The 14,894-nt window shown below is 32.7% G+C and overlaps 1 protein-coding gene across 9 annotated transcripts in view; it reads right to left on the bottom strand.

The window, feature by feature from the left end:
* HERC4 (HECT and RLD domain containing E3 ubiquitin protein ligase 4) overlaps positions 1–14,894 on the bottom strand; it is a 137,140-nt gene that overhangs the window by 87,079 nt on the left and 35,167 nt on the right. For 8 of the 9 annotated variants that reach the window (XR_008664350.1, XM_055324901.1, XM_055324895.1 and 5 more), the window contains 4 exons: positions 12,795–12,871; positions 9,641–9,862; positions 8,470–8,561; positions 68–198 (listed from right to left, as the gene is read on the bottom strand). Coding sequence is in view for 8 of the 9 variants with exons in the window: in XM_055324901.1 (XP_055180876.1) it covers positions 68–198; positions 8,470–8,561; positions 9,641–9,862; positions 12,795–12,871 (522 nt within the window). In the remaining variant the exon portion in view is untranslated. Of the gene's footprint in view, positions 1–67; positions 199–8,469; positions 8,562–9,640; positions 9,863–12,794; positions 12,872–14,894 lie in introns of those variants that run through there. The other variant, XM_055324903.1, reaches the window with a different exon arrangement.

Here is a 14,894-nt window from a genome sequence, read left to right as displayed (position 1 = left end):
TGTCAAAAAAAGAATCCTAAATAACTGAGTTATGGAGAGTAAGATATTCTCTTATATAATAGCTTACCTTCCACAAGCAATCTGAGTAACAATGCTTCCCATAAGTTCAAAAACTTTCCGTGGGTTTATTTCATGACTGGTAGAGTTATGACCCAACTGACCATACCCTCCAGCTCCAAAAGTAAACACTCCACCTTCCTAAAAAAAATAAATAAATAAATAAAATAAAGACAAAACCCTTTATCATTAGAAGGCTTGATAAAATAATCTTTAAGAAAACAGGTTACGTGTTTAATATATGGAGTCAATTTTTCTCGTCTTCACAATTTAGATGATAGCTGAGTTTTCAAGGTAAAATGACTTAAAACTAAGAGAATTCCAGGCTATTTTCACATATTTTAAAAGTACTTAATTATGTCCTTGTCATTATATTTAGTTGAAGCTATCGTTAAAGAGATACTAATAATTTTTTTGCATTGCCTTTCATGATCATTATATTCTTGTTGAATCCCAAGTACACACCCATAAAATATCACAAAACCTAAAAATGGTATCTTCAGTCTTCAAACTAGTTATGCTTTTGACATAAAGGCTCTGCAGAAAGATTGTAATTAAACCAGAGTGCACAAATATAGCGATTTTTAACACATAGTTGCTACAATATACAGTTGACCCTCAAACAAAGCAGGGAGGAAGGGGTGTCAACCCCTTGGTGCAGTCAAAAATATACATACAACTTTTGCTTCCCCCAAAAGTTAACTACTAATAGCCTACTTCTGACTGAAAGCTTTACTGATAACATAAACAATACCTAACTTAGCTTTTTTGGTATTTCTAGGCTACACAGTTTACCTGTGTTTTCAAACTGTTGCAAATCTCCAAAAACTTTACCAAAAAAGATCTGTGAATATGTGGACCCATTCAGTTCAAACCTGTGTTGTTCAAGGGTCTACTATATATCGTCTTTAAAAAACTTATGGTAAAAATGTACAACCGGATAAGGTTATGTATAAAAAAGTAATTTGTGATGACAGCTTAACACAAGTACAATTACTGTTTTTCAATTCAACTGCTTTTCTTCAGAGCTGTATCTGTATATACAATTTTATATCCTGCTTTCATCATTTAATAGTGTAAGTATATATACTACTATGTAAGGAAATTGGTTTTTCTTTTTTAAACTTTTCATCATGGAAAAATTCAAATAATTATACGAAAGTAAAGACATGTATATACAAATATAAATACAAATATATATACACACATCATCATATAACCATCACTTGGCTTTAACCACCAGCAAAAGTTAAATAACCTTGTTTCATCAATGCCCCTCCCGTTTTCCCTTTTTCAGGGTACTTTAAAGCAAAAAAAAGTATTGTAGTACTTTAAAGTAAATTGGTCATCAAATCATTTCATCTATAAATGTGTTAAGTATCTCTAATGGCATATGCCTCTCACACATATAAATGTGTAACTAATATCGTTATCGACTTACAAAATTAATTTTCTTTTTTTGATAGAAATGGCAAAAATGTCCATTTTTATTTATGATTTTTGTAACTGGTATCATTTTTTCCAGGTTTATTTAGGTATGATTGAACTCACAAATGAAACTGTATATATTTCAAGTATACAACGGGATTAGACATATGTATGCACTGTGAAACGACTACCACAAAGAATACACATTAGACATATGTATGCATTGTGAAACGACTACTACAAAGAATACACATCCACCATCTACTTTTGTTAAGAATGCTTCAGATCTACTCTCCTGGCAAATTTCAGGCATAGAATACAGTACTGTTAATTATAGTCACCACGCTGTACATCAAATCTTGCTTCAGAATTTACTCATAAGAGAAAGTCTGTACCCTTAACCAATTTCCCATTTCCTCTAAAGACACCACTCCCTAGCCCCTGGGGCAAACAACATTTCTACAAATTTGACTTTTTAAAAAGATTCCCCATATAAATAATAGTATTTGTCTTTCTCTAGCTTAATTCACTTATAATGCCCTCCAGGTTCATCCATGTTGTAAATGGATGCAAATACAAGTATTCCCTTTTTTCTGGCTTAATATTATTCCTTTGTGTATATACAACATACATTTTCTTTATCCATTCATCTGGTAATGGACACTCAAGTTGTTTATTGGCTACTGTGAGAAATGTTACAATGTACATGGGAGTGGAATTATTTCTTCATGAATCTGTTTTTATTTCCTTCAGATAATATACCTAGAAGTGGGATTTCCTGGATCATATAGCTCCATGTATTATTTTTGGAAAAACCTCCATATTGTTTTCTATTTGCACCAGTTTACATTCCCAACAGCAGTGACAAGGGTTCCCCTTTTCTTCACATCCTCACCAATACTTGTCCTTTGTTTTTTTTTAACAGTCACTCTAACAGATGTGGGGTGTTACGTTACCTCACCGAGGTTCTGATTTGAGTTTTACTGATGGATCATGATGCTAACACGAGGCACCTTTTCATGTACCTGTTGCCCTTTTATTATTATATTCTTAGGAAAGTACCTATTCAAGGTCTTTGCCCATTTTTAAACCAGATTATTTGGGTTTTTAGCCATTGAGTTATAGTTTCTTTTATATTTTGGGCATTAACTCCTTATCAGATAAATGGTCTGCTAATATTTTCTCTCGTTCCACAGGCTACTTTTTCATTTTGTTGATGTGTCCTCTGCTATGCAAAAACCTTTTTCATTTGTAGTTCCACCTATTTTTTTTTCCTTTTGTTACTTGTGCTTTTAGTGTCATACCCGCAAAATTACCAAGACCAATGTCAATGGGCTTTTCACTCCATGTGTTCTTCTACAAGTTTGTTTGAGGTCTTCCATTTATGCCTTTAATCCATTTTGAATTACATTTTGTTAATGGTAAAAATAGGGATCCAATTTCTTTTGCATATATTGTTTTCCCAACACCATTTATTGAAGAGACCAAACTTTCCCATTGTGTGTTGCCAGTGTCTTGTCACTGATTAAACATTAGTTTATATGTGGGTTTATTTCTGGGCTATCTACTGTTTGGTCTATGTGTGTTTTTATGCTAGTACTATGCTGTTTTGATTACTATACCTTTGTAATATAGTTTGAAATCAGGAGCTTAATGCTCCAGCTTTGCTGTCCTTTCTCAAGATTGCTTTGGCTATTCTAGGTCTTTTGTGATTCTATATGAATTTCAGGATTGTCTGTTCTATTTCTGTGAAAAATGCCACTGGACCTTTGACAGGGGTTACACTGAATCTGTGGATCACTTTTAGTATGAACACTTTAACAAAATGAATTATTCCAATCCAAGAATATGCAGTATCTTTCCATTTCTTTGCGTCCTCTTCAATTTTTCATTGATGTGTTACATGGTTTTCAGTGAAAGACCTCTTCCACTCCTCAGTTAAATTTATTCCTCAGTATTTTATTGTTTCTCATGATATTATAAATGGGACTGCTTTCATAATTTCTCTTCCAGAGTTTGTTCTTATAGAAATGCAATCGATTTTTGTACGTTGACTCTGTATCCTGCAACTTTACTGAATTCATTTATTAGTTCAAACAGAGTTTTGGTAGTCTTAAGGGCTTTCTATATATAATATTATGTCATCTGCAAACAGACCATTTTAGTTTTTCCTAATTTGGATGCCTTTTATTTCTTTTTCTTTACTATAATCACTCTAGCTAGGATTTTCAGTACTATCCTGAATAGAAGTGATGAGGGTGTGCAACCCTGTCTTACTCTTGATCTTACAGGAAGAACTTTCAGCTTTCCACCACTGAATATGAGGTTAGCTGTAGGCTTGTCATTTATGGCCTTTATAATGTTGAGGCATATTCCTCCCGTACTTTATTGAGAAATTTTATCATGAAAGGATGCTGAATTTCACCAAATGCATTTCCTGGATCTATTAGGATGATCATATTACTTTTAACCTTGATTCTATTAATGTGGTGTTGACTGATTTGCAGATAGTTAAATCATTCTTTACATCCCAGGGATAAATCCCACTTGATCATGGCATGTGATCGTTTTAATGTACTGTTACATTTGGTTTGCTAGTATTTGGTTAAGGAGTTTTGCACCTATGTCCACCAGGGATACTGGCCTATTATTTTATGTTCTTGTAGTCTTTATGTGGCTTTGGTATGAACATAATAGTGGCCTCATAAAAATGCATTTATAAGTGTTTCCTATTTTTTTTTGAAGAGTTTGAAATGGATTGGCATTATTTATTGAATGGTAGAACTCACCAGTGAAGCCATCTGGTCCTGGGGTTTTTTGTTGTTGTTGATGGGAGATTTTTGATTAGTGATTCAATCTCCTTACAAGTTAAAGGTCTGTTTAGGTTCTCTACTTCATGATTCAGCCTTGGTAGTTCAGATATTTCTAGGAATTTATCCTTTTCATCTATGTTATACAATTTGTTGGCATGTGATTGTTCATAGTAGTATTTGTGTAATATCAGTTGTAATGTCTCCCAGTTTTTATCCTGGGTCTGTCTTCTTGGTCTCCCTAAAGACACACTGATTTTTTTTTTTTTTTAATCTTTTCAGGAAAACAGTTCTTAGTTTTACTGATCTTATGTATTTAAGTCTCTATTTCTGCTCTGACCTTTGTTATTTTCTTCCTTCTGCTAACTCTGGGCTTAGTTTGGTTTTCTTTTTCCCTAGTTCCTGGAAGTATAAAGGTTGTCTTTTGAGATTTTTTTTTTTTCTTAATGTAGCTGTTTATTGCTACATCCACTTTACTGGATATGTGGTGTATAGCTGTTTTTGTTGGATCCCATAAGTTTTGGTATATTGTGCTTCCATTTTCACTTGTCTCAAGATGTTTTTTTTTATTTCCCTTTTATTTCTATTTTGACCCACTGATTGTTCAGGAGCATGCTTTTAAAAAATTTCCACACATCTGCAAATTTCTTTGCTCTCCTCCAATTATTGATTCATACCATTTCAATACCATTGCCATTGGAAAAGATACTTGATATGATTTCAAGCTTTTTAAATTTATTAGGACTTGTTTTATGACCTAACATATCTCTCCTGCAGAATATTCTATTGCGTGCTTGAGAAGAACATATATGTGCTGCTGTTGAATGGAATGCACTGTATATCTGTTAGGTCTATTTGGTAGAAAGTGTAGCTCAAGTCCTATGCTTCCTCCTTGACTTTCCATAAGGATGAGCTATTTGTTGTTGAAAGTGGGGTACTGGAGTCTCCTACTATTATTGCTATTTCTATTTCAGCTCTGTTAATATTTGCTTAACATAATGTAGGTTCTCTTATGTTGGATGCATATATAAATATAGTTGTTATACCCTCTTCAGGAAATGACCCTTTTAATTTTAATTTCTTAATATCTGATACTGAGGCCATGTTACATCTTGCTCATTATTTTATTACCTCACATCCAAGTGTATGTCTGGTTGGTAATATTAAAAATAAGTGGCTTAACAAGTTTCACAGCCTAATCCACTGACATTACAGTTAATGTTTCAACCTTCATCTTGCTTCATGTTAGGGAGTATAAAATGGAAATTTTCTAATCTTATTATTTCTTCCAGATTTATCAGTTGGAATTTTTCTATAGATAACTTAACTCCTCACTATTGTTACTCTGAAATACAATCTGCAAATAGGAGGCAGGAGAAATATCTCTTTCTCATTTACTAATTTTTTTTAAAAATGAGTTGTTGTCCTAGCAACCTTCAAAGATAAGCAATGAAGTTTGCTTTGCACTGACTTGAGGAATAAGAGTATCATATGGAAGTCACGGATTTTTATATATTTGATATATTTCCATTTATTTCCATCATTATTTCTTTTTGTGAAAACTGGATGTTGTCCCCCCTGACATGACCTTAGTCCCCTTCCTTGTAATACACAATACCCAAGGCTGTTCTTAGACTTCTTTTTTCCCCCTCGTATATGAAATCAGACTCTTCTCTAAGAAGCCCTGGTTATTTTTCATATTGAGTCTACAACAATCAAGGGATGCTCATTGCTTCCAGAATGTACATGGCTAATTACTTCTAGAACCATTAGTAGTCATGAGCAAAAAAATTTTTTTAGAAGGAAAAGAGTATGAGTTCATAATGATACTCATGATTAAAAGTAAAGATCACAAGATTTTAATTTAATTCCTATTGTTTTATAACCTTTTATCTTAAGCTGAAAATCATAGTTTTAGTCTAATGACAGTAAAGTACTTATTTGCTTTATCCTGTCCTGTATGTAATATATTAAGAATAAAACTATCAATTTTATTACTAACAATAAGACTACAGAAGGGAGTTGAAAATTTTTGTGTGAATTCATTTTATCTTCAGGCTATTTTCCACTAGTGATATACAAAAAAAATTGTATTTTAAATATTGTATTTTAATTCTTTTGTAGTTATGCCACTAGTATTTTTTTTACTTTCAATTTTTACGAATTGCTTAAAAACATATGTTTGCTTTTTAATTATGTGTAACACTTTATAGGTTCTAAAGTCAAAACTATAAAGCAAAGTACATTTGATCTAGTTATTAAATTTTTAAAAATATAAATGCCATGTAACATGTTCATCTTTTATCCCTGCTTAAAGGACAACTATTCTGTACCTTCCTTTTACTTACCAATATATCCTAAAGATATTCCACAGCATAATACCAGATCTTCCTGTTTTACAAGTCCGTATGGTTACCACAGTTTATCTAACTAGCTGCTACTGAAGGACATCTGCATTCTTTCATTCTCTTGCTATTAAAATAACACCACAATAAATGGCTTTGTGTATATATAATTTCCTATCTTTGGGACAGATTCTTAAAAGTAAAATTGCTAAGTCAAAAGATATAAATGTATGTGACTTGCATAATGAATTTGTAAGTGAACTTGAAAAAATCTGACATCTTTATGATAGTGTGTTCAAACCCATTAATATACATGTCTTTACAGTTCTTGTTTTTTAAAGTCTGTTTTTAAATTCCTAAGGTCGGTTTTGCACAAAGAAAATGCTTTATAAAGCAATCCTAATTTATCTGCAAAAAGTTCTTCCAGAAAAACAAAAGATATATGGATATGGAACTATATTCTAACTTAAATCAAGGGAAAATAAAGTATTTTCCTGTTAGGATATTTAAAACTACCTGATTTTGGTAAAAATAATACACACCAAAAATTCAAGGGAACAAGTATCACCAGCTACTATCTTGAGAGGAATATAGAATATTAGCATTAAAAAAAACCTCAATAGATATAAATAGTTATATATCCTGGGAAAATAAGGTAAGTGGTTATTTGAAGGGCTGAATTTGATAAGCATTTACATTGTGAGTCTTTCTACCAAAGTTAGTGCTAAGGAATAATATACAAAATATTTTTTACTATTATTTCAACATAGCCTTATGTCTTCTAACTCTCCATGACAGAAAAGAATGACTAGATTTATAATTTGCCAACATGAGTTAATAAGACTTTAGTAATTACGTTTGTAATTTGAATGACAAAAATCAATAAAATATGGTAAGATTAATAGCTGAAAGTTCCTTACTAAAAAGCAAGTAACGTAAATTATTCAGAATTAACTTTTATAATGAGTCATCATATTTTTAAAGTACTCTGAGTACACCATACTTGATAGTGACTAAGAATAAGTCATCAAAAAAAAATTTAAAAAAAAAAATCCCAATGTGGGAGTGTGTAGAATTTTGTGTGTGTAGAAGTTTGATTAGAAGCTAATTTTTTCTTGCTAATTTTATCTGCTATGCAGAATGAAGATAAAGAAGCAAAAACATTAATTTCTAATTCAGCCAATAAATAACATGCCAGTTCCTTTATGTTAACACAACTATAATAAATAATATTCCTGGTAAAGGTTAGCTTAATGTTTTTAGTTTCATTTTACTTTTCTAATCACTAGAGAACTACACAGTCCTGATAATGAAATGGCACATACCCAAGAAAGTTACAGGACATAGTTAAAACCATTAATAAGATTGTGATGAAAGCTCCTTATAGCTGCTTGCATAATACTTAGCCTATGGTTAACAGATACATTACTCTCTATTACTTGTTATACAGTATTTATAAGCCAAATGGGAATTAAAATTAGGTAATTATGCAATATAAATGGGATTGAAACACACAGAATGTCAAGTCTGACAAACTAAAAAGGAATTTTTTTCCATTCAAAATATTAAACAGTATTTCACATGAAGCTGAGAAATTCAACAAAACATCACATTTAATAGATCATAATTCATATTTCATAACATAAAACAAAGTTGAAAATTAAGGTAAATTGTTTTTGACAAGTAATAATCTAGTTCTTGTCTTCAAGATAAATTACTTTTTAGACATCAATAACATTCCAGTTTTAATGTAATTATCATGAAAACATTCACTAATTATAAATAACTACCATAAGTAATAATAAAGAAGTTTTATAGGAGTACAATACCTTGGTTAGTGCTGCAGTATGATCTTCTCCACAACAAATATAAACTATTTTCTGAGTTCTTAGTGACTTTAGTAAATTAGGAACATACCTATCTGAAAATTCCAACAAGAGACGTTAACGGTATTTTTTAAGTTAAAACTCTTCTAAAATGTGTTTCTTCTATAGCTTCCCAAGCTCAGTAGACAGTGATAAATAATTTTAACTGTGATTCAGTGATTTGGTAGTACAAACCTACTTAATTGGGTTCCCAGGTCTTTCTATTCATGTTGCTGTGATAAAGGAGGGTTTTAAAAAGTAATTTAAGTGTTAATCTGCCTTAACACCAATCTGCACAGGACTAGAAATCAAGTAATTTCAAAGCTATTTGACTGCTTCTAATATCATTCTTTATATTCACCTCACGATAATTAAGCTCACAGAATTCTATTTAAATACTTGAAAATTATACCTTCTGCTATTTTGTAGCAGAAAAGAAATATGTCCTAATCTGACATATTTTTCTTATGCAGAACAAAATATTTTAAAATTCTGAGTATTATTTATCATTACCAGTTGTTACTAGACCAACAACTCACTTTTGTTCACTTAAGTCAGGACAATTATGTTGAATTTTATGATATTAGTTTTTATATTTCAGATATTGCCATCTGCACTAATGTAGTTATGAAAATCAGTTCAAAACTAACTTGTTTCAAATAATAACTTTTAAAATTCAAATTGCTTATTTTCAAACTCTAAATCAATGTTAAAAGTGAAGCCCAAAATAAAGATTTAATGATTCAGATTATTTTAATATTTCCTTGAAAAACTCAAATAGATTAACAGTTCATATTACCTTCCAGAATAATTCTACAACTTCTTTCACCAATGGTGGCCAATGTGATCACCAATTAAAGTAATGTTTTTCACAACTTTCTTTTAATGAATATCTAACAAAGATTTTTACCCAGATACACTTTTTAGAGTTTATTTTGTAATAAAAAGATATTTTTTAGCATTCCCACCATCCCTTAAAAGTATTTTCAAATGGAATTTTTAGGTAAACCTCTCAACCCCTTCTCCACATCAGGGAAGATTTGGGTACATTTCTTTATGACATTAAGACTCACTGCTCCATCTCAAAAGATCATTTCTTTTTAAGTACATTTTTCTATAAATGATGACAACCTACCATTTTCATCATTAAGACCTAGTTGACCAAATTTGTTGCGTCCCCATCCAAAAATAGCTCCAGAAAGGGTGAGTACAAAACTATGGGCTCCTCCTGCTGCAACTTGCATGAAAGGAATTCCAAGCAAAGACTTAATCAGCTGTGGTGAAGCTTGCTTTTTACAGTCAATGCCTAAACCCAACTGGCCATATTTATTCTGTCCCCAACAGAAGACTTCACTCGCTGTAAAACAGAAATTACAAAATTAACTATTTTCCTCACACATACAAAAATTTCATTTGACGATCATCAGTTATTTTGGGACATTCTCCCTCTTACCAAATGGAAATACATATTTACCTTTATTAAGTTTAAATCTTATATGGAAACATAATACCACCTAAAAGAACATTCTGTATTAGTATACTTTAAGTTTGACTTACTAATGAATGGTAAGTCACATGACTGAGGGTAATCTCATTTCCTTACATTCCTTAAGATAGGACTATTTTTTAATATTTACGTCTCACTTTTATTCTATGATTAATCCCAAGAGGCACTCAACCAGGCTCAAGGCTTCAGTTATTATATACTGATCACATTCAAAATTTTATCACTAGACCAGACATCTCTTCATGAGCAAACAACTCATGTATCCAATCGTTTATCTGATATCTACACTTGGATATTACAAAGGCACCTCTGGTTCAGTGTGTTCCAAACAATTTATGACCCCCACACTACCTTCCATATCTGGACCTACTCTCAGTATTCTTCATCTCAGTAAATGATATTATAACTGATTCAACAGTACAAGCTCTAAACATACAGAGTCATCCTTAACTCTTCTCTCTTATACACAGATTGGTATCAATCTATCATGTATCACCACATAATATACAGTTTTCCTTCTAAAGAAAAATATGGCAAACAGATCTACTCACCATCTCACCTGGTTCCTATAATAGTTCTCTCTGCTTGTCATTTCTGCTCCTCCAACTGCCACTCTTTTTTTGCAACTTTAGATATCTTATTTTTTTTAAACAATGGTACTAATAACTTTTTAAAATTCATACTATAAAATAGTATACACTTAAAAGTAAATTTTACTCTAAAATTAGACCCCAGGTACTCTTCCAAGAGACAACTATTCTTATCAATTACTGGTATATACTTCCAGAAATATTTTATGGACATACTAGCAGACAACTGTGTATTTACATGGAGATATTAAAATGTAGATATGATAATGTGGCTCACCTGAAAAAAAGGTATCAGAGCCTTCCCTTAATACCAAGATAAGCACTTTTAACAAGGCCTATGATGTTCTATATAATCTACCTATATTTCCAAGCTCATTTCATACCAATCTCTTCCTTCACTCACTATACTCTAGTGAGACTTGTCTTCCTTTACATTCTCCAATGCCCATTTCTCACATGCTTGCAGTGTGTGTGTATCCCTCTGTGCAGACTTCCCCCCATGCTTTATCAAGTTCAGTTCCACTCTCTCCCAGTAAGAAGCTTTCCCTGGTGGGACGCCTGGGTGGCTCAGCAGTTGAGGGTCTGCCTTTGGCTCAGGGCGTGATCCCGGGCTCCAAGGATCAAGTCCCACATTGGGCTCCCTGCGTGGAGCCTGCTTTTCCCTCGGTCTCTGCCTCTTTCCGTCTCTCACGAATAAATAAATAAAATCTTAAAAAAAGAAGCTTTCCCTGGTCACCCAGATTAAGTTCAGTCTCCCTGTTTTATGTTCTAAATATCCTAAACTTTTTGTTTTAAGATTTTATTTATTTATTCATGAGAGACACAGAGATGGGGGAGAGAGAGGCAGAGACACAGGCAGAGGGAGAAGTAGGCTCCATGCAAGGAGCCCAATGTGGGACTTGATCCTGGGACTCCAGGATCACAGCCTGGGCCAAAGGCGGCGCTAAACTGCTGAGCCACCTGGGCTGCCCCCCCCCCCCTTTTTTTTAGGATTTTATAAACTTTTTTCTTTGTAGTCCTTTTTCACGGTATGTAAGTACATTGTTATTTATATGAATATGACTGTACTGTTCTTCATTCCTATTGCACTTTACTATGACCTTGACCAAAACTATATTTTTTCTGTCTCAAACTAGTTATTTATCTGCACACTCCACTAGATGGTACAGTCCTTAAAATAATTCTCTCTGCTTATCACTTAGGCTCCTCCCACTGCTTCCCTGTTTGCAACTGTATTATCTTACCTTTATTTCCCCACAGCTCTAGCCTGGTGCTAGACATTTAATGAGTTAAATAATAATAATGAAGCCCCTGGAACTTATTTTTTAAATGGTAAAAACCAATATGGTAACCTATGCTACAATCCTTAGCTGGCAAATGAAAAAGTTAAAAGAAGAAGCAAAAACAAACAAAACTAATAGAATGCTTAGCATTCTTTGTTTTTATTCACATAAAGTCTGAGATCAAATGAGACTGGGCAAGTTATAAACTTCCTCCATCTATGAAGGTATAGGATTTAGTGAACTATAGAACAATTAGACACAAAAATCAATTCCATGTTTAGATTCTAGCGATAACTTGAAAATGATTCAAAAATAAAAAATAATAAAAAAAATCATTTGATATCTAGGGAAAAAGTAGTAAAAGATGTATAAGACCACTCCACAGAAAAGAACAAAATACTATAGAGAAAAGTTGAAAGAAGATTTTAAAAGATAGAACATGTTCAAGAATTGAAAGAATCAATATTGTAAAAATTTTCTTAAAACTGATTTATAGACAATGTAATCCCAATCAAAATCACCATAGTTTGTGTGCCTATGAAGACTGACAAGCTAATTCTAAAATGTATGTGGATATAAAAAGGATCAAAAAGAACCAGGACAATCTTGAATTTCAAGAACAGGGGATCCCTGGGTGGCTCAGTGGTTTAGTGCCTGCCTTTGGCCCAGGGCATGATCCTGGAGTCCCAGGATCAAGTTCCACATCAGGGTTCCTGCATGAAGCCTGCTTCTGCTTCTCCCTCTGCCTGTGCTTCTGCTTCTCCCTCTGCCTGTGTCTCTGCCTCTTTCTCTCTGTGTCTCTCATGAATAAATAAATAAAATCTTAAACAAAGTTGGAGAGCTTTCTGCTCAATTCAAGTATCCAGTAATAAAACTGAAAAGGGGTAAGAAAATTAAAATAATGCTTACCTTTAGAAAGTGCAAGTGAATGATAGTAACCGCAAGCAACCTGTACTATCTGGATATCTGACAAACTTTTAATATTTCTAGAAAATAAGAAAAGACATCAAAATCAGTTAATTCCATGTAACAAATGGTTACTGAATACTATTTATTAATGCCATTTATTGACCACCTACTATGTGCAAGTAGTTTCCTACTGACCTAGCAGTTTATTCTATTTTTTTATATAAGTCCATTTTACCCAATTATTTATGCTAACATCGTGAACAGAATCGAATGTAAAAAATTAAGAGGTGTAATGAGAAAGTACTTAGAAAAAATTATTTAGGCAAACTATATTCACACCCTCAAGTATTCCTTACAATGCTTTTATAATTCAGATATTTTCCTTTATCAAAAGAAATCTTTAGCTCAAAGTGTAAAACCTAGCAATCTATTTGTAAGACAAATGAACATGATCTAATTTGTCTAAAATTGGCGTTTGGCCTAATTTAATACATGCTCTCTAGCAGGTTTCTTAAGAACCAACAGGGATTCCTATCATACCATGCTAACAATTCGCAATTCATGAAACCCCTTCCTTCTGAGTTATCCTTTTCCTTTACATCTTAATCAGTTTATATTAAACTTAATTCTTTACTGGAGAAATTTAATAAATTAGTATTTATTATGATCACTGATATGTTCAGTCATATTTCTGCCATCTTGCATTTTTTCCTTATATTTTTATAATTTCTTCCCCCCCTTTCTGATTTTTCCTTAATATAATTCTAAAGGCTCATTATTAAAGCACTATGAAAATCAAGTAACTTTGTGCATCAATCATGCCAAGTGTTTCTTATGTAGTTCCCCTTCTCCTGGTCATTCTGTTTTTCCTGAATGAATGTTTTCAAGATAAAAAGGGGGGAGGAAACATAATATGTTTCTTATTTCCCTTTACCTGATACTGCCACCTGACCTGATTCTGCCATATGAGAGTCCGGAGCAAGTTCTGACCAGAGTGTCGATACCCATGATTTTCGGGAGGCAGCTTCAGCAAATCAAATTTTGAGTAGGAGAAAGGAGAGTTACTCTAATTCCATATTGTTGTATTAAAAATATTTTTATTTAGTGGATTTATGTTCTTAACTACAAAACCTGAGAGTTGCACTGCTATAATTTAGCAGAATCCAACAAGTTAGCAGGATCCAATGCATCTTCAGATTTTTTTAAATGTAGCGAAATGCCACTTTTTTGCAATTAGCAAAATCAAATACTACCAATGCAAAAACAGGAATAAAAAAGTACATGGATATGTACAACTGTGCTAAAGTTACTGAACATTTACTGTTACTGTTTATGCATATTAGGCACATGATATACTGACCAATGAACTATATTATATATTTTTAAACTATATTGACCATTTTTAAAAACTTGTTTCAGGTATCAAGTCCAAGTAAAACATTTCAAACTCTCATAGCACCTTATGCTTTTTCCTTCACAGCGTTTATCACTGTTAATTACTAGTGTATTTATTCATTTAATTATTACTAGTATACTCTTCTAAGTAATAAGCTCTATAGAAGCAGACTATGTGTCTTACACCCATAGACTCCCCAGGACTTACCACATTGCCTGGCAAAAAATATGTAATGAATACACTGTTAAAGGATGAGTTTATAAAGTCTTCGAAGCTTTAGTATTAAACTATTCAGAAAGTCTGTCCCTAAAACTTCTAAATTTGCATAGCAATTTATACTCAGTGACTTTTACAGTTCTAAAATTATCCGAAGGCCTGGAATACAGCATAAATGCTAATTTCTGGGCAGCCCAGGTGGTTCAGCGGTTTAGCGCCGCCTTAGCCCAGGGCGTGATCCTGGAGACCCAGGATCAAGTCCCACGTCAGGCTCCCTGCACGGAGCCTGCTTTTCCTTCCACCTGTGTCTCTGCCTCTCTCTCAGTCTCTCATGAATAAATAAAATCTTAAAAAAAAAAAAAAGCTAATTTCTTTAGCCATGTCTGCTACAGTGACAAGGAAATATTCTTCTATGGTATTACCATTAAGAAAAAAATTAACTTTCATCTCCATGTAAATTAATATACTAAAGATTTGGGGAGCTGAAG

Source organism: Nyctereutes procyonoides, unplaced genomic scaffold, assembly GCF_905146905.1.
Source record: "Nyctereutes procyonoides isolate TBG_1078 unplaced genomic scaffold, NYPRO_anot_genome, whole genome shotgun sequence".
Lineage (NCBI taxonomy): Eukaryota > Metazoa > Chordata > Mammalia > Carnivora > Canidae > Nyctereutes > Nyctereutes procyonoides.
The sequence above is the reverse complement of the archived record's forward strand: the minus strand, read 5'-3'. Positions and strand labels throughout refer to the sequence as shown.